At 32.8% G+C, this 20696-nt stretch overlaps 1 protein-coding gene across 2 annotated transcripts in view; it reads right to left on the reverse strand.

Annotated features, from left to right (window-relative positions):
* Positions 1-20696, reverse strand: part of LOC122711580 (semaphorin-1A-like) — a 363003-nt gene that overhangs the window by 189718 nt on the left and 152589 nt on the right. For both annotated transcript variants that reach the window (XM_043930485.1, XM_043930486.1), the window contains exons 3-4: positions 18945-19041; positions 10312-10363 (exon numbers count right to left, since the gene is read on the reverse strand). In XM_043930485.1, the coding sequence (XP_043786420.1) occupies positions 10312-10363; positions 18945-19041 (149 nt within the window). The remainder of the gene's footprint in view (positions 1-10311; positions 10364-18944; positions 19042-20696) is intronic.

The following is a 20696-nucleotide window of genomic DNA, read 5'->3' on the forward strand; positions in this document are numbered from 1 at the left end:
TATCACTTTGAAAAATATATAGAGAAATGCATGGAAAAAGCAATAATTTTTAAAAACAAAAAAAAAGAAAAAAGGAAGGAAGGAAGAAAGAAAATGAAGTTAAATAACAAAATTATACATTTCACTTTGTTTTGAATTGTCTTGAATTTTTTTCTTAAATGCGAGAAAAGAATTGATAGGAGAAATAATATCTCCTTTCTTTCTTAATTTTAAATTTTTGCCAGATACAGATTCGTGCCATTTTCGTAGCAATTTGTAAACCTAGAAATCGATGGAAAATATTTAAAATGTTTCGATATATATTAAATCTGTGGCTTGATACAGTGCCAATATCATATTTTTCCAAAAATTAATTAAATTTATCGAGTTTGCAAACAATTATATATTCTGCATGAAAAACATTAATTCTCTCTCTTTGCTAGAAAAGAAATTTCAAAAAGCAGAAACTTGTGTGTCAGAAATTATTTGAATTTTTTAATACAATGTTAATATCTCAATTTTATAAACACTGACATCGATCACTTCTTCCATGGAACCTCAGAAATTACTAAAAAAAAAAAAAAAAAAAAAAGAAACGTGACAATTATTTTCTTTTCCGTTTAGAAAGATTAATTTTGCCATTATTCAATTTCTCTTCATTATTCTCTCCATATTCAATGACAAACAAAAGCGTTTAGTAGAATATAAGCGTGCCAATGAAATTTGTCCCGATACAATAGAAAATTGCTCGTTTCAATTTAATCTTCCAATTAACACCCCTTCAGTGAAACGTTTTTAATTTAACTTTTAACGTTTGAAAAAACTCGAAGTTTCCTCCTCCCTCATCAACACGTTGACCGGATATGTTCACTGACTCGGAACAAAACTCGGGCAAAAATTAAATTCATTTCTCCACGGTTCTCCAACGCTGCGCTTTTCGGAAACCGTCATTTCTTAGTTGGATTCTGGGATCCATTTCCGTAGCAAGGAATATGCGGATAGCCGAAAATTTCGGGTCAGATAGCATGGAATATTTTGATTGGAATCTGGTCGTGATCTCAAAAGTATCGAGCTGCATACGAATACATACGTAACTTCGGTCTACCCCAAGATTCGATTCTGGTTGAATTACGTTCTACGTAACTATTGGTTTTCTGACAGCCCGTCATGCAAAACTATTCCGTTTTTAAAAATAAATACAGTTGTTTCACTTGGAATCCTTTCCGCCCGTTTAAATATTAAATTTTCCTCGATTTCGACGGATTCAAAATTAGTTTTACAATAATATAATAATAATTATAATTATTTTTACGATAAGAGAATATTTATATATATATAGATTTTTGAAATCTAAAAGAGTGGCAAGCTTCATCAAGGGAATAAAAAAAAATTGATTGAAAAATAAAGGAAACATCGATACGATTCGATGTCACGAAAATGCTACACTATTTTTCCGATATTCTGAAAAAAATTAAAATCAATTCCAAAACATTTATTCGCGTAGAAAATCCTCTAAAAAAAAAAAAAATTCACTCCTGAATACTAATATCCAACAGGCATTCTCCGCAAAACTCTCAACTCTCCTTCCTCGCCTCAACCGCACTCAGCATTATTAAAAACTTCAATTCGATATAATCTCCACGGCTAATTCCTCATTCCTTAACCACAAACCCTTGCCAATAAAAAAAAAAAAAAATCCTTTCACCCAGACCTTCCTCCCCCCCTCTCTCCCTCTCACCACCTCGTCATAATACAACATCCCCCTTAAACAGAATGCCATCCGCCTTATCTAAATAATGGACGACCAAGCGTCTTGAAACGTCGCGAAGAATTCTTCTAAACCGCATCGAGCCATTCAAACGAGCCGAGCCAACCTCGAAGGGGGAATGAAATAAAAAAAAAAGAAAGAAAGAAAGAAAGAAAGAAAGAAAGGAAAAAAATAAAAGAAACCAACGTCACGATAAAAGACGAAAGAATAGAAAAGGCAACGACGGATAGAGAGAGAAGAAGGAAGAAAGGAAGAGAGAAAGAAAAAAGGAAACAGGGGGACAAGTCGGAGGGTAAAAGATCGATCCTTCTCTTATCTCGGCCTCATTGTCGTCAGAAATAACGGTGGAGAGGGTTGGGTAAGGGGAGGGGTTGGGCTACGCTCGAGCGACGAAACTTGCGGTCGCAGACCGCCTGGATGCCAGCAGAGGGAGGGAGAGGGGGTGGAAAAGGGAGAAAAGAAAGGTGGAAGGGTGTCGGTAGACTCAATTAGCCCCGCGGAAAACTTTCGACGTGGGATTACGACGTCAACAACGTCGTCCTCCTTGGACGTTCCGCGCCCACCAACGAAATTGCTCCAGTCGAAAAGGCGATTTCTCTCTCTCTCTCTTTCTCTCTGCTTCCCGTTTGAGGAAGAAGAAGAAGAGAAAGAAGAAGAAGAAGAAGAAGAAAGTGATCTCGTCGGGAAAGCGGCGCGGCGTGTTTCCAGTCAGCGTTTCCTTCCATCGTGCCAACTTCCGGTACCGGAGTCTCGTCTCGACTTATCGCCATCTTACTTCGCTTCGAGCGAGTTGGCGCCGAGACGACGAATGTCTCCGAGGAATGAACGTGGTTCGATATGGTTTGAGGTTGAGGGAATTGTTGTTGCTCGGGTACGATGTTTTTCGATCGGAGATTTATTTTATTTTTCAGAATGTAAGAGGATCGTTCGTATGCATTGGACGACGAGTTATTTTCGTATAAATTGTTATGCAAGAATGGTAATTATCTTATTGGGGCGATTTTGGAAATGAATAAATGAATTGGTATAGGTGAATTTTGGTTAAGATTTATTTATTATTAAGTTGACAAGTCTTATGTCGTGTTTTCGTTTCGTGAAAAATTTAATTGGGTACAATTTAACGAATGAATCTGTTTTATTTTTATCCTTAGAATCGATTTTAAGACATCTTATAAATACACTTTATATATTGATTATGTATATTTCACGTTAAGAAAATTTAAAAACATTGAATATCGGTCGTTTAACTCAAGTGATCTTTTCTTTAATATTTTTATTCTTTATATAAAATATATTTATAAAATTCTCCAAAAAATTTAAGTACGTATCATTGAACGATATATTTATTTTATTTAATTTTTGATTAATTTTAAATTAAATGGAAAAGATGAAGACTTGTTATCTGTATATCTGGAAATAAAAAGTTTTATTTAAGAAAGAAAAAGGATAATTGCATATTTTTTATGCAGCAATATATAAAAAATTCATTTTAAAAAATATTTCATTTTATAGGACGTTGTATTCCATCTTCATTTCAAAGTTTCTTCCCTGTTTCGTGGGACGTTGCTTCGTTACGAAAATATTACATGAAACTATGGCCAAATTACGAAACAACTCTTCAAAAATCAAACTGTCACTCATATTAAACTCGAAGAATTAAAAAGAAATTCATTTATGGATTCATTTTTATTATTATTATTTTTTATTCGTGAATTCACCTACATCTATGACAATAAAAATAAAATATTCAGAATGTAAATTTATTGAATTATAGAAATTATATTTCTTAAAATGCTCAGTAACGAAGTATTTGTCGTTTATTTCAGCAGATCGAAATATCATGTGTATCAATAAATTTATTTGTACATTTTTCTTTTAGCGCGTTTTAAATTCTATTCAATTTTTACAAATATTTAACAATTCCTTCCAAAAATTTATTTTCCCGTCATTCTGTATGAATAATTAATACAAAATAATTTTTATATTATTTAATATATACGAAGATTAACACGAACATGATGGAAAAATGGAAAGGAGAAGAAAAAAAGAAACGAAACTTCGATCGAAAATCCTCCAAGGAATCCAATTTTTTTTAATTCCATCCTTGGATTATTATATCTTCGAATTCTCGATATCGTTCATCAAATTCGACGTTACTTTAATCCGTTTCCACGTAACAAGCTCCGTTCGAGTGCTCTCGAAATAGAGAGCAAGGACATCGGTGCAAAATGATCCACCACCCTCCCCCCCTCTCCCCATAAAAAGCATTCAATAGTGGAGAGTTTAATTGATATCAAAGGGAGAAAGAAGAAGAAGAAGAAGAAGAAGAAGAAGAAGAAGAGGCTTTCGCTCGATTAGCCAGCGCAACTTGCCTGGTTTAACTAATCTTAATTTGTCAAGATCTCCTGGAAACGTTCTTTCAAACGTTTCCTCCTCGCCTTCCGCCCTTTCTTCCTTCGATCTTCACGGAGTTATGTAGCGGGCTGAACTAAAAGGGAAAGAAGTTTTTCTCCTGTGAAACGCGACATGGAAGGTCGAGGGGAATAACAGTGTCACGTAGCTAAGCTGGATCGAGAATTCTCGCGATTCTACCTAGAGTCTCTCTTGGAGCGGATTGTCTTTGGAAATGGAGGGGATCGCTCTTTAATCTCTCGTTTATTTACGCTGGAATTGGTGAAAGAGAGCGAAGAAAGAAAAGAGAAAGAAAAAGAAAAAGAAAGAAACGTGAATTGCAAGCTTTATAAGGTTGAATATTTCGTGTAATTTTAAAAATCTGGAGGAGGCACTTAAGAGAAAATTGAAATTTAAAAATTCGAATGTTATTAAAGTAGCTTGTTAGATACAATGTAAAGAGTCCATCTTTTCTTTCTATATAAATATATTCTTTAAAAAAATACGTCGAGTAATTAATGTATCCCTTATACTGTTTAATTGGAAATGGATAAATAAAGTAAATAAAGGCGATATCTTAATTTTTCTGGATTTTGAAATCAAATGAAATCCAGGTTGTTCAGAAATCGAGGAAATTGAATTGATTAATATCGTGAAAGTAAAGTGGAGCTTTTAATATTGAAAAGATTGAGAGAGAAAATAGATTTTTAAAATAAATAAGTGGAAATGAATATTTTTATTTCTTCGAGTGATACGAGAATTTTGCGAATTAAGTTTCCTTTTGAAATACTATTTCAAATATGTATGTAATATTTTCATACTAATTCATACGAAATAATAATATTTCGAATAAGCAGATTCTAACGATTTTTAAACATTTTTAATTTTTCCATCGAAACTTGTTTCTTCTTCTTTTCCATATCATAAAATAACAAGTAATATTTATTTATGAAAATATCCTAAACTATTTCAAATTTTCCCCAAATATTTTGTATATATTCGCAATAAACCATAAAGAAATTAATTATTCTTTCAATATTAATTTAAAGATGCACGACATCGTCCATTTTAATAGAGATATAAATTGTTTCTAAATTTTCTTTATCAATTTCCTTACTTTTTTTAATCATAAACATTCTGACTTTTTGGAACGAGATTTTTGGAGAAAACATGAAACATTGCGTGTCCTCGTTGCAATGGTGGAGAAACTTGCTACAGGGATTGCCTGTAATTGATTGTTCATGCAGACATGGGAAAGCAGGAAGAGCTTGACAGTGAAATGATCGAAAGACTTTCACCTTGCACTGTTCATGACGACGTTGGTCGTATTACAGATCGTTAAACCAAGATCATTTTAACAAACGATCTACGTGCAGGCGATGTTTTGCGCAATTATTTGATTAAATCTTTCATCCATTACGGAAAGAAAAGAGAAATAAAATTTCTTTTTTCAACAAAGATAGATGATTATTATCTTTATTTTTCTTACGAATGATCAAATACTTAATATCATTCGCATGCACAAAATTCACTAATTGTTTTATATCGAAGAGATGAGAAAAAAAATTTGTGAAGACAGATTATATATTATATATATTGCTTTCACAATCTATTATTGTATTGGTGAAACTTTGAAGATAAGCCAAAAAAATTGTCAAGTAAGATCAATTAAATATTTTAATCGACAGTTATAATTTCACTTCGATTAATACTATTTTCAAAATGGTTACTTGAGAAGTTTTCAAAGAAAGAATTTGAAAATTTTATTCTCAATCATTCAATTTTTGTGATTGAAAATGGACTGAATATTTCAAAGATAAGTATCATTGTTGTTCATGTAATATCGTTACGATACGAAATTGTTACCACGTTGGTTAATACAGACAAGGAAAGGACTCATCGATTTGACACAGTAGCTGAAACATAAATGATTCGATTGATACGACGACAGAGATAATCATAATTGAATAGAATAATTAACAGAAGTGTTAATTATTGTGCATTATCGTCGAACAGTTGGGACAGATGCAGATGTTAATAATAACGTCGATCAACAATCAAAAGATGTTTTAATTTCAATTGAATTTTGTAAAATTGATATATATATATATTTCATCTGTCTACGATTATTTTATCAACACTAAACCGAAATGTATATACGATTAAATATAAATATTGCTATAAGCCAATATTAATCTCGCTAAAAACACTTGCAAAAATCGTTAATAAAAAATCTAGAATCCATCAATTTGACATAATCCCATTGTCGACAGATGAAAAAATAAAATCCACGAAATTCGATCAAAAAATTTCTTTTTCCGAGGCCACAAATCGTTGACCATTGCGAACAATCTTTGAAACAAAAGCCAATATTAATTTTGTCAAAAGCGCTTTACCTTTAATAATAAATCGAAAAATTTGAATCTTCCCGATTCGATATCGAGACAAATGAAAAAAAAAAAAAAAAATGAAATTTTCCAAATCGAGTCGAATTTGCCTAAACCTCTTTTCGAGAAAAATAATTATAGAGTGTAATTCGAAATGGCAATAAATAATTGGACGGAATAATTGGATAGGGGAGTGCATCAATATTTCGAACGGTGTGAACTGTTAATAATCCAATTTATCCGGAAATCCACTTCTGCAAGACAAAGTTGTTTCTGTAAATACCGTAACCGCGAAATCCACCACGCCACGAAAGCGGTTGTGGAAAGGGAGTGGATATAATCGAAGTACAATTCTCTCCTATCGTAGCGGAAATGAAGTGGTTATGGTGGCGCCACTACGGTTTCAGATATTAATTAGCGCTTCCTGGTAATTCAATATGGCGGCAGTTTTTATAATGGGGGAAGAAGAAGGAATACACTTGGCAAATGTAATTTTTAATATCGGGATTGTTAGTTGCGTGGAACGCGGTGAATTTTTACGGAGAGTGTAATAATAGGTAATATTACATTCTTGTCGCGCTCCAGTTGCCTTGGTGAAAGAGAGGAAAGGATACGGAGGAAAGAAGAAAAATTAGTCTATAATTTTCATTTTTATCGTTTAAGGGTAAAGAGAAGATCGAGCTACAATAATACTTTTTCTTTTTTTAATAAGTTTAAATTATCGATTAATAATTTGCATAACTTGGTACTGGATCGAGGTGATATGATTTCATCAATGATGAAAAAGGAATATTTGATAGGAAATTCTAATAAATATGTGATTGTTTCCTTTTTATGCTGATTTAAACTGATTTTTTAATTACGAGTATAATTATTTTAATACAAATATATTTACACCATTCTTTTTGTAATTGCAAAGTAAATGAAATAATATCAAAAATTTTTCATTGAAAAATCGCAACATTGCAAATATTAACTTCCTCGAGTATTATTTCTTTAAAAAAAAGAAAAAAGAGTTTTGTATCTCAGACGTGATTCATGACAAGTCATTTATTTCTTTCTATATATAATCGTACAAAAGAACTATTGATTTACAAATTGAAGCGCAATTATTAATTTTTTTAAATCTGTAAGTCCATTACTCATTTCCTTTTACATTACATACATTCGTTAAATTTATTATTCTAAACTGTATACTTCGAAGAAGATTGGAATTCGTAAGATTACTGTACGTAAAAAAACTTCAATTCGATAACAATAAAATAAAATTAATCATTTTCCAAGCAAATCACTTCTCAGATATACCAATAAACAATTTAAAAAAAAAAAAAAGACACGATCCTCAATCGAAAGAGAATGAAACTTTTAATTATAATCCAGAGAATCGCGAATCTAAATTCACGATAAAATCCACCATTGACGTGGACCGCCCCTATTTTTAGAAGTTTTTCAATCACTTTTATCATTCACGCAGCCGGAAGAAATGCTATTTGCTAGATTGTGCAACGCTTACGACAAACGTATCTCGTGGCAGTGGTATCGGTGTAAGAGTAATTGCTTCCAATTTATTACATCGTCCATGAGGACTTCGAGTCCGCAGATAGAAACGTCGATTAATACGTGTCACCGTTCTATCAACCGAGGCGCACGATGACGTGCACGATCGTAACCGGAAGCCAAATGTATCGAATCGATCATCCTACGACAAAGACGGACTATTCATATCTCGTTTATTAATATAAACGGGAGATAAAATATATATATATATATATCCTCGCTTAATTTCACACCGAATCATCAACAACATTGACGTAATAATAATAAGTAATTAGTAATTAAAATAGCATGGCGAAACATCATATATCGTTGTCGAAATTAAAATCAATATTAATTTTCCAGGAAATACATACATTAAGTAACGAGAAATTTCAATGGTTCTATTAATATTTTCCGGCTTGGAAGGAAGAATAATAAGAAAGAAATAAAACATAATTTCTAATAAATTTTCCTCGTTAAATCGCAGACACGAAGACCTGATATTTTATTTCACGTCATTGCAGCGATACCTAAACGCGAGGAGATCGCAAAGTGGGAAGGAAGGTTAAATCTGCTGGATCAGAAACAATCGATCGTGGCACCGTTTCGACTCCACGGTATACATAAAATCAGGCGATAAAAACAAACGAATTGTGCAGCTGAGAGAATCCGCTGACTTTTACTAGCTCCATCCTTACGAACGACTTACCGTTATGGCCAAGGAACGCGTCTCTCTCCATCCATCTCTCTTTATCGCGTTACTCTTCCTCTTAACTCCTTTATATATATATATATATATATACACACATATACATCTCTTTCTCTCTGCTTCCTCGAACAATTCCGACTAAAAAGAGTCATGGTATCACGATCCTCTTGCTATTAAAAGAGAATTGAACGATACTTGTTCGATCGTTTCGAAAATAAAGTTCATATCATCGAAAGGAGGTATACCCGAGAGAATTGAAACAGGGACGAGGAGAGCTTCGACATAATAAGGATATGCGAAATATACTTAAGATCAGAGGCAGGCGCAATCGATTCGAACGAATCGATCGAAAACTTGGAAAACTTGCTCGAAAATCGGGGAAGGAAGAATATCGAGGTGCAACGCCTCGAATCATTTCTTCGATTCCCTTAACGATACACGCGGCTGAATCCTGAATCGATAATCCAGCTTTGCAGTTTCGCATCTCCGCGTCGATTTCACGCGGTCACAGGAGACACGGATCGAGTTCGCCTCTCGTGGGACAGATCCAGATCTATCCGGTTTGATTGATGGGGCGCGTGAAATAGGGGGTGGGATGGTGAAACGTAAGGGACGAGGGAGGTTCTCTTTCTTTCTTTCTTTCTTTTTTTTTTTTTTTCGATTTGGAATAATCGGCACGGTTTCAATGTCAGCTTGCTTCGAGAAAGTCGATCAGCCGATTCTTCGCGCTGTTTGCAGGGGGATCCTCTCGGATTACACGCGGAACACGAAAAACACTTATTACCATGCAAATCTATTCTTGCTTCCGTTCGCCTGATTTTAAACTTGTCACAGATTCTCCTCTCCTCCTACCTTTTTATATCTTATATCAACCGCTTTTTCTTCGTGGAAGAGGAATTATACGAAGAACGCTGGTAAACGAAATTTTTATTATTAAAAATGTATACTAAAGAAATGAATTGATTGACCGAGTTTTAAGAGGAGGAAAAAGGAATTGATAGGATTGAATCTTTAGAATTATAACATTGTATTTGATTGTATGTAGCTCATAAAAAGCACACATTTATTTTTGTTATTGGTTATAGTTTGTTATTGAAAATATTTTGACGAGAATCCAACGAGAAGAATTGAAATTAACTCGACAAACATAATATGTATCGTTTGTGATTGAAGAAGAAGAAGAAGAAGAAGAAGAAAATAGAACGGAGGATCCTTCGTACTTTTTCTTTTCTTTCTTATTACGATGGATACCATTCTATTTCTCGAGAGATGAACAAGATAGGAAGAAAGAAAGTCTGATTTCTGCGAATAGCATGTCAATATTAATCGTTTCTTTCGTGTATAAGACATTTAAACGTTATTCTATTATTTCACTCGATTTCATATAAAACACGCCAATTTTTAAAAAAAAAAATATCCCTTCTCATCCAACGGGAAAATGAATCCGACGACGAAAATATTAATCGAGATCGATCGTTCTTTATTCGAGTTTCGAGTTTTCAAAAAAAAGAAAAAAAAAAAAAGAAAGTGATCCGACTCACCTGGTCGACGATCTCCGTCAGGTCGTGCAGACTTATGTTGTAAATGGCGTTCCTGGAACAAAGGGAAAAAGAAACGTTAAGTCCTCGTCTCGTAAATCCTTCGCCTAATCTTTCCGCGCATTCTTTCGCCTGTTCGCACGATTTCGAGTGGGGATAAGCATTAGTAATTACGACAAGCTTGATGGAAGAACGCCGGCCGAAGAATGGGAGGAGGGGAGGGGAAAGCGCTCGAATGCTTCTCGCGAAACGAATAAACATTCAGCCCACGTTTAATCTCTTGATTTGTCGCTTTCTTTACAAGCTGAACGTTTGGAAAGGGGATGTCGCCCGATTTTGATTAAATTTCCATTTGTTTGATATCTTTCATCCCATGTTTTTCGAGATCTTCCTGCGTTTGCCAAAAATTTTACGATTCGTTCGAAATGATGGTGATTATCGATCGTTTGGAATAAGAGAAAGATATTTAATTGGTTGCTCTTTTTCTTTTTTTCAGAATTTGAGAAAGCTAAACTTTTAAAATATTTAAAAAAGGATTCTTCCGAAATACGAAAATGAAACGAAAATAAAATCAAAAAGGAAAATTAAAATTCGACGAAAATATATTTACTTTAAATAATAAAATTAAACAAATTTAAGTTAACGTATAGTATATATCACGGGAATCATTACAATCACAAAATATATTATTCATAAATGAAATTCGAATTTTTTGCGTAAAAATCGTGAGAAGAAATTAAAATTTTTATCCTCAAAATCCACTCAGAAAATAGAAGGAGTCATCCCATTGAAGTCGCTTTTTGAATTATCCCGATATCTCAATCGGTTGCTGAGATATAAGGATTCAAAGTGTCCATAGCGCTTAAGACGGTACAAAAATTATGAATGGGGCCGCGACCCACTGACCTACTTATTTTTCTTGGAAATGCGTACTATGCATTTCTAGGAATCGCGTCTGCCGTTTGTCTGCAGTTTGGGATAGGTCAGCGAGACGAGGTGCGAGCGAGAGGTCCGAATAAGCGATAAGGACGGAGATAGTAAACGATTAAAAATTACCTTTTGCTTTACACGACGATATCTCCGGAACCGGAAGTCGTATCGGGATAAATGAAAAAGCGTTTTAAAGGGCAAGGTTCCGCGCTTCCAATGATCTTTCATTCGTTGACCGGAAGTTATTATTTACGAAGTTATGGCGGTTCAAAGTTTTCTTAATTTTAATACGGTTTAATCGAGTTTTAAGGTAAAATACACGATATACAAGAGTAATTTGTTTTTGAACACGTATTATTAACAATGATTCACGATTTAAAAGTTATTTCTCTTGCTTGAAATAAGTTGGATTGTCAAATCTACCCGTTTGTGAATATAGTAACATTAATTAAGTGTTTCATGCGATCTGTTTATTTATAATTGTTTACTTTACAAAATAGTGATTCTAAATTTATTTAAATTGTGACTTTTTTATATAAATTTTTGTACAGATAAACTTCATTAAGAAAAATTTGTATGAATTTTATTATTAAAAACAACAATTGTTTCACGATTTACATTGTATTAATATTGTTTCTTTATAAATAGCTTCTCTATTAAATAAAACTATAACAATAATATTATTGCAAGATAAATCAATCAAACTATGATAATTAATAACATAAATAAATCAGAGTGGAACAGAATAACATTGTATCATAATTAAGTATATAATTATGATTTCTGTTTATCAAATATAATGAGTTGTGACATTCCATTCTGTGATGGAATATCAGAGATCGATTTCATCATAGCAAAAGGATTAATCATAGGCTTTGAAAATTGAGAAAATATGATCCATATATTTTCACGTAGACATATCTGGAAATAAATTTTCAAAAAGCGTAAATTTTATGATTATTTCCAATTTTAATAATCTAAACTGCTATTTAAGAAACAAATTCACACTGAAATCATTTATAACTCAATCTTAAACTTTTTTACAAAGAGTGTTTATCAAAGTCTATTCTTATCTCTTATGTACAATATACGTGATTTTGACAGCTTTGTAAGTATACCAATAAAGAAATTAAACATTACAAATTATATATCTGGAAGAATTCTTCGAATAAAATATTTCAATATTCACAATTTGTTAAAACTGTTTTACGAATCTTTTAACTTTAACAATGTTTAATTTCAACAATCCCCTCTACATTTTTCACTTTTAATATTGATTCAACCGTGTTTCTTTTTTTCGTATCATCGTCACACACAAGTTAATAAGTTCTCCTACTAAATTGATTAAGCTGCATATTAAGTTGGCCCAAGTATTAAGCTGTCCCTGATGTATCGCCTTTAATGCGTCACACGTAGCACAACATGGAAACTTTGCTCGCCCCTGTTCCATTGTAATTAGTTTATTTAATCGCGACAAAGCCGTCGCCACTTATCCTTAATGATCCAATCAATCGCTAACAATCTTTGAGATTCGTGAAACTTAATCCTCATCATAGTTGTAGCACAATGTAGATACGAGAATCGGTGCAACGAAGTGTAACGCAAAGTTCCACTTTCCAGAAGACAAAATTAAAAAGACAATATTTAATAATGCATTTAACTTGATCGCGTGTTTCATCATAATATTATTTAACGAGAAATATATTATTCGCACACACAAAAATTATTATCACAATCATCTGTACAATATTATACAGTAAATTGTAGAAACATGGAGAAATTCCATGTGTGATGTATTTGTTTTCATCGTTAATTGCTGCCACGTTGGAAGATGTTCGCATAAAAAAAAAAGACTCGAGGAAAAATACGCAGGAGTAGGATAAAAGTTATTTTTTTTTTTTTTTTTTTGAATTTAACACCAGCGCAATTTCGAGCTGTATATCAACGGAACAAAAGGGACCACTTTATCTAAAAACGGTGCACGACGGTTGAAACGGCGGAAAAATAAAGTCGTTCAATCCGAATTAAAATAACAGGGTTGCAAAAATTTATGTCAGCAGAACAATGCTCATCGGCCAATGAATACCGACAATTATTGTTGCGTACATACCGATACAATTGCATGTACATGACCGATTCATCGGATCTATTTGGAGCAATTATGAGCTTGATCAAATTATCGTTTTGCAATGAGAGAAAATTTTCTTTTCTTGTAATATTAAAATTGGTTTTAGATAACAGTATTATTGTTAAAAGAGAGAAAATATTGTACTCGTATTTATTTTTGGTATTTTCAAATGAAATATATTCTTCTCATTTTTCTGATGCTGATAATTAATAAAAGATTATGTTTTTATTCGTAGATACGAATTTATATGGAATAATAGATTATTAAATTCAAATAATATTTAATAGTAGATTCTTATTTTCTTTCTTTTAATTACGAGTTCTTCTATAAGTGAAAAAAAAGATTGTACATGTTCTTTGTTGCTATAGTATGAGGTATAAATATTTGTAAACAAAAAAAATTTATATTTGTGTATGCTGAAGGAACAATAATCTAATCAACAATATATATTTTATTTATAAAATATATATAAATGATGGAATTGTAAGTAAGATTTTAAAACAGTAACGATTCCTAATATTTTATAACTTTGTTATCATTACACTTTCGTATTAAAATAACAGGTTACTTAACGTTCAATTAACTGTTGCAAGTTTGTCTGCCTCAGTTAATTTTCTGCTAACTTGCAGTTACGTCCAACACAGCTTATAATGAGTTTAAATTTTCGTAAGAACATGTATGCAAGTTTGTGATGTGATCAAACAGGATTGATTTACTGGGCTACTAGATTATCGGTGTTTCGTGCATTTTTCCCCAGAAAACCAATTTCCCATAGATATTAATGATCGATGAGTTCATTACCTAGCTGTCGATGACTGATTCATAATAATAATATCGGTTTTTGAAAAACAAAATGTTTGAAATTGTTGGAAAAAATGTAATCACGTGTCATATTTAATTGCAATAGTAATTATTTAATGATTTAAAAAATATTCATTCTCTTAATAATTTGCTTCTAAAAACTATATATAAATTTAAATTATATATTATAAAATAATATTTCAATGTTATTTGTTATCAGTAATAATTTGTTATCAGTAATAACATATTTTGAATTATTCAAAGTTAATATTAATATTACTTGATAACATTAAAAGATTTGAATTCACGTAATTCACTTTTTATTTTAAATTATTTTCCTATATGAGAAAAGTGGAATTATAATCAAATTAAAAATAAAAATTAAATTTTTACTCAATCCAATCTTTTCAAACTTAATTAATTGGAACGTTATTTGGAAATATTTTTAAAGAGAATATGTTTTATGATGAAAATGAATGCACGATCACCTTTACAGAATCCTCTAGAGAGGAAAAAAAGTCAAAATTAGCACATTATTAAGAACGTCTGGTCATGAAAGAAAACGCGCTCCTGTGAAAACCCTCTTTGCCACGTTGATAGGATCACTTTTTAACGTTTGAAACGACACGACGAAGTTAATACAAATTTCCATGAGAAAGGAAATCCTTTTGAATACAATCTCCTCGTAGCCACGAACATCGTAATCTCGTTTTCTCATGGAACAACGATACATTAAAATATAATGAGCATTATCAACTGTGTCCCATTGAGAAATTTCAACTTTCCATCGTATGAAATCTGTTAGACACACAATGAAAAGGGAAACGGAATCTTATTTATCGTATTCAAATAATTAATTATTTATATATACACGTGGAACAATTTTCGAGGATTCTAAAGATCAAAATAAATAGAAAAATATCGGTCGACTCTTATTTATTCAATCATATATCACAAGGAATTGAAATAAACTTTTGAATTTTTGAATGACGATAAACTGTAATATTTTTTTTTTCAATGAAATTGAAGTGTCTTTCATTGATTGGATAACTTATTTATTAATTATTATTATTTAAAATTCGAGAAATATTAATAATCTCTTCTTGCCACTCTTTTTGAAATTCTTTATTTATTTATCTTTTATCCCATACAATGTATGCAGAAAATAATATTATTTAAACGAAGCTTCTAATAGCACGACAGAAGACATTTCGAAAATATGAATACAAAGATTATTTTTAAATAAATTACCAAAGACACTTCCTTAATTCATTCGTCATCCTATTAATAAATTAAATATATAAATTATATAAATTACTTAATATAAATTACTTTTAACACTCGATAAACGTATCGACATTTTTACACATTCAAACTTTTCGATTTCCAGGATCGATCCCAGCAAATATTACGATAGATTCGAATTCCTTCGAATCAAAGCCTCGCTGAGAACTCGCTGTAAAATCCCTTCCCTTCACGATAGGCCCTTCACGATAATTAACAGAGCAAAGCTTGTTATTATTGTTACATCGGTTACCCGACCAATTATACGAAGTATGCCGTACTAATAACCACCACGTTGTAATAACTGGTAACAACCGAGCATGGTTTACTCACTCGACCACCATCCTCCTCCCTTCATCCTTCGCGGTTGTAAATTACGATCCTTGAATCGTGTATTACGCAAAGGTAATATCGAATCATTATTGTATCTGTAACACACGATGGTATCACGGATCGTGGAAACGCGTGTTATCGTGCGGTGATGGAAAGGATTGAAAATTATGCAATGGAAGCTAGGGTTTGGCGTGAACGTAAGAGGTGAAGCATTGGGAGGATCGAAGGATAGTGTGTCAGGATTTTAGAAATTTTTTGTTTGAAATTGAAATATATTTATTACCTTGCAAAATCATTAGATATTTGGAGGTAAAATAATTAGATGCTACGTATAATTATATTTTTGTTCGAATAAAAATCGATATTGTATCTTATAATCGGAAGAAAAATTGTAATCAATTCGAGTTTGATAATTTTAATTCTGTTAAAGAGGATTCTATTTATATGCCACTTGTAGGATATTGAGATATCATGTTTACCTTCAATGTTATTCTAAAAGAGAGAATGTAAACTGTAGAACGTTATTATGAAGAAGGAATTTTGGTGAGATTGTTTATTATTATGAGAGATAAAATTGAGTGGAAGGTTCAAGTGTTTAGAGAATTGAGTACAAGAGAGGAATGTAAAGCAATTTAAATATTTTATAAATACAGATAATCGAATGTGTGTCGAAGATGCTGCTTTAACTTATTAAAAATAAACGAAAGAAATAATATAAAAATAAACTAGAGAGAGAGAGAGAGAGAGAACGTGTCACAGAATATAGATTAAATTTCAGGAATATTACGTTTATGTAGAAACGTAAATGAAATAGTTATTAAACAAAAAATTATTAAATAGATCCAATTATAGAAATTCCATGCTCGAAATTATGAATCTGTTCTTGAAATAGAACAAGAAGGAGTTGAAATAAAAAGAAAAGTTCGAAAGTTGAACGCGTAAGTACTTTTACTTTGGTCATACACAAAGGGATTTCTTCGTTCCGGAAGAAGAATAGAAAAGAAAAAGTTTAATTTAATTTCTTTAACAATTTTCGTCAAAAAAAAAAAAAAAAAAAACATATTTCCTCGTCGAGAAATTAATTTCGCTCTACATTTCTAGAAACGAAAAAAAAGAGAAGGAGATTAAAATATAGAAATCGATCGATGGATCTAATAACGAAAATTTTAATAAGATTGGATATCGATCGAACGATATCTCTTGAGAAGATATCTCGAGGAATACAAAAATATCATATTTTCCTTAGGAAAATTGATCTTTATTCTATTTCGTGCTTCATGGCACACCCGTTCGATAGACCTTCGCCTTTAAAGTGAAACGTATTCCTAGGAAAAGTGTGAGGAACGTGTTAAAACGAGGGAAATACGAGCCTCTATCTAGAGGAAATACGTTATCGTTGAAACTCGAAAATGTAAACCATAGTTGACTGGAATTCCGTGTTTTTTTCGTTCGAGCTATTTAAAATTTACGATTTTTTTTTTTTCTCTTCTTTCCTTCCTCTTTCCCCTCCAAATTTACATTCCTTTTACCACAGCTACTTCCGGACTTTTCCCCGTGGAAGTAATATCGTTCTAGTGGCCCATCGTTTTATTGCCTTTAATGTAAACGCTTATATGCATATATAGAGGGTGGTAAAAAAACAGGGTTCATAACTTTTTAAGGTATACAAGTGTTGCTATATTCGTGAGATATACTTTAATCTACCTTTGTGTTTTTTGCTTGAAATTGACTTTTCGAAAGATGTATCATGAATGTGCATCAATAATTTTAACAACAAAATTATAATTTTGTTAATTACAAAGTCACATTTATACGGAGAAAATTTTTCGTGTATTCAAAATAATAAAATAAAATTAAATTAATGTATTTTCTTTGATTTGTTTTCTAAAGAGACGAGAGAAAGTCTTTTTCTAAAAATCTGATAAATTAGAAAACGAATTTTACTTTTATTTTTGTACGTATCGGGATATAAATTTGAAATTTTCTTGTAAATTTAATTCATTTGTATTAAAACATAAAATATACGTACAAATAAATAAATTTAATCGATTAATTTCATTTTTAAAAAAAGCTTTAAAATATTGTCGACAATATGCTTATACTGATACAACGCAATTATATTCTGACACTAATAGTCTGAGATATAATTGAATTAAGCTACCCTGGAGGTAGACAACAATGCTCTGGCAATGCAATGATTATTGCAATGGTTAATTGAATATTATCCTGAAAGGATATTGCATTCAAAGCAGTATCTATGATTGCTTCTTAAATGTATCGTAACAAGATTAAAACAATTCTCAATTAAAATGATTAACTCTTTTTCGAATTGAAAATTATATCCAATATCTAAGTTCCAATTAATTCAATAATTACGTGTCATTAAGATGATAATTTAAACATAAACTAAACTGATTGATAGTGGTTAGTAATATAGATACGTAACTATGACTCACAATGATCGATAATAAACTCCCCCTTATGCAAACTCCAATAATATCGAGCGAAAATTTTTCCCATTCCTACAACTACTTCAACAATCCCTCGTCATTTTATTATTTCAAAATTTCAACAAAATCATTATATCTAAAAAATTTCTATCTACCTAAAATTTTTCTGTTTTCTTAAAAATGATTTATTTGCAAAATTCAATTTCATATTTCATTTAAATTATTATTTATCAATTACACAATTTTAAAAAAATAAAAAAAATTTTTATCGATATATTCAACTAAAAAACTCTACAAAATTTCAAAATAGAATAGAAAACGTACATTAAACGCAATCGTCGAACGAAAAATATCTTTCTCGACTCTCGGAGGATAAATCCAGCAACCTCGCGTTAAATCTCGCTGTATCTCGACAACAATTTACGCGGAGGATCTTTCTTTTTCCCTCTCCCCCTTTAATTGAAAGCAATTTATTCCACGTATATCAAGAAGACCGATGCGATCGATCGAAGGGAAATACTCTGATGTAAAATTAAAGAGGACACGTCATAAGGAGAGAAGGGAGGGGGAGACTTCGTCATCGAGGGCCGCGTAATCGAGGGAGTGACTCGAGAGACTTAGGTGGGTGTATCCGCTGGCCGATGACCATCTGCTGGCCCATTCCTCCCCCATCCTTTACACGGTAAAGAATCGAATCACGTAACAATTACCTGGCGCCAATCAGGATGGAAGTGGTCGCGCGCTCCAGGAGCTTGAAGTGCTCCACGTGGCTCTCGTTTCCCAGGAACCGCTGGCCAATCACCTCGCCTGGAACAGATCGAACAGGGGGGGGATATACATTGAGAAACTTCTTAGCACTTGGAATCTTCTCATTCTCGTGTCTATTATTCTTCTTCCCTTACCCGGTTTCTATATACCAACTTTTATCGCGTAATAACGCGAAAGAGACTCAATAATGGGTAATGAGCTCAGTTTTAAGCGCGATAGGATTATTATAAAGTTTGTTATCCGCGAAGGAAAAAGAGGAAGAATCGATCTCGTATGGTGAAGGAATGAAAGTAAATGGAAATAAGTTTTCTTTTTCTTTTTTAATTTTTTGAAAAGAAGATTAAAAATTGGATTGATCTTGGATTTAGCTTGAAATATTTTTTAATCTTCTTTCAATGTCGTATAAACTTCTCTTCTACATCTACACCGTTGAAAAATTTATCCACTATTCGACAAGAAGGATAAAACGAATCGAAACCTCGATTGAACGAAAACAGGAATACCAATCCTCTCAATTAAACCCTCCTTCGAAATTAATACGGAGAATAATACTCACCCCCTCTGTTTCGCAAAGAGAGGGAGGAATTATCACAGAGCGTGAAGCTAAACAGAACGTGGGATCAGTGACACGCCATCGAATCCATAATTCGACGCATCTATAATGCCCGCGAAACCGTTACACCCTGTCTATTACGCCTATTTCGCGCACAGTTTGCTCAAAATCTAAACCACCACCACTTCCCTCAAACGTCGAACGTCGCTACAGATAAACGGCCTATGATAAATCACGCAGCTGCGATTACGCTCGAGAGAGCTTCGAGCATCGATTCGACGAGATTTCACGGTTCTTTTCCACCTTCGAAATCGTAAGACCCTTACAAAACTAAAAATTGCATTACACGGAACCCCTCTCTTTCTCTCTCTCTCTTTTTGAGGAGGAGAAGAGAGTCTTCATTGGTCGCCCACTATCTCACGGCGTGATTCTCACCTGGAGATCGGAGTTTACCGGCGTTATAAAACGGCTCATCATCGCGATCCATGAATGGATTTTGCCCGTATACGCCGTCGTCTCCCGTACGGCTGCACGCCCACGCGCTCAGATTTATAAGCCAGATATATAAGCCAGCGTGGGTGTATCGATGCGCCTGAATGGGAGGAAGGACTTGTTACGGTGGTTGGAATGGTGGATAGAGATGCTCGTGATGGAGGACGATGTTGAGGAGAAAGGTGTACGAGGAGGAAGAACAAGATGACGGCGAGGAAGAGCGATTGCGGGGGGAGGAGTGGAGGAACGAGGTGTGCTCGAGGAGCAAGATTCTAGGATTTAAAGTTGAACGATGGATAATGGGGAGGGAAGAGGAGATGACCGAGGGGAATAAGATTTTTCTTTCGAAGATTAGAACGGAGGAATGAAGAATTTAGGGGGGAGGGTTCGAAGTCAAATGTTGGGCAATCGTGAGGGAATAGGAAATGAGATGATGACGTTATAAGGAGAAGGAGAAAATCTTCTTGCCGATGTTAAATTTAAGAAAGTTCTAGTGATACGATATTGTGAAAAGATGATGGAAAATGGATTATAAGAAAGAGGAGAACGATAGGGGAAACGTTCGAGGAGAGACACGTTTAAGGAAAAAATAAAAATAAAAAGACTTGAATAGTGGAAGGAAAAGAACGAAGAGGACAATTGCGAACGA

The sequence above is a fragment of the Apis laboriosa genome, unplaced genomic scaffold (assembly GCF_014066325.1).
Source record: "Apis laboriosa isolate Shangri-la unplaced genomic scaffold, ASM1406632v1 scaffold173_cov153, whole genome shotgun sequence".
In the NCBI taxonomy this organism is placed as follows: Eukaryota; Metazoa; Arthropoda; class Insecta; order Hymenoptera; family Apidae; genus Apis; species Apis laboriosa.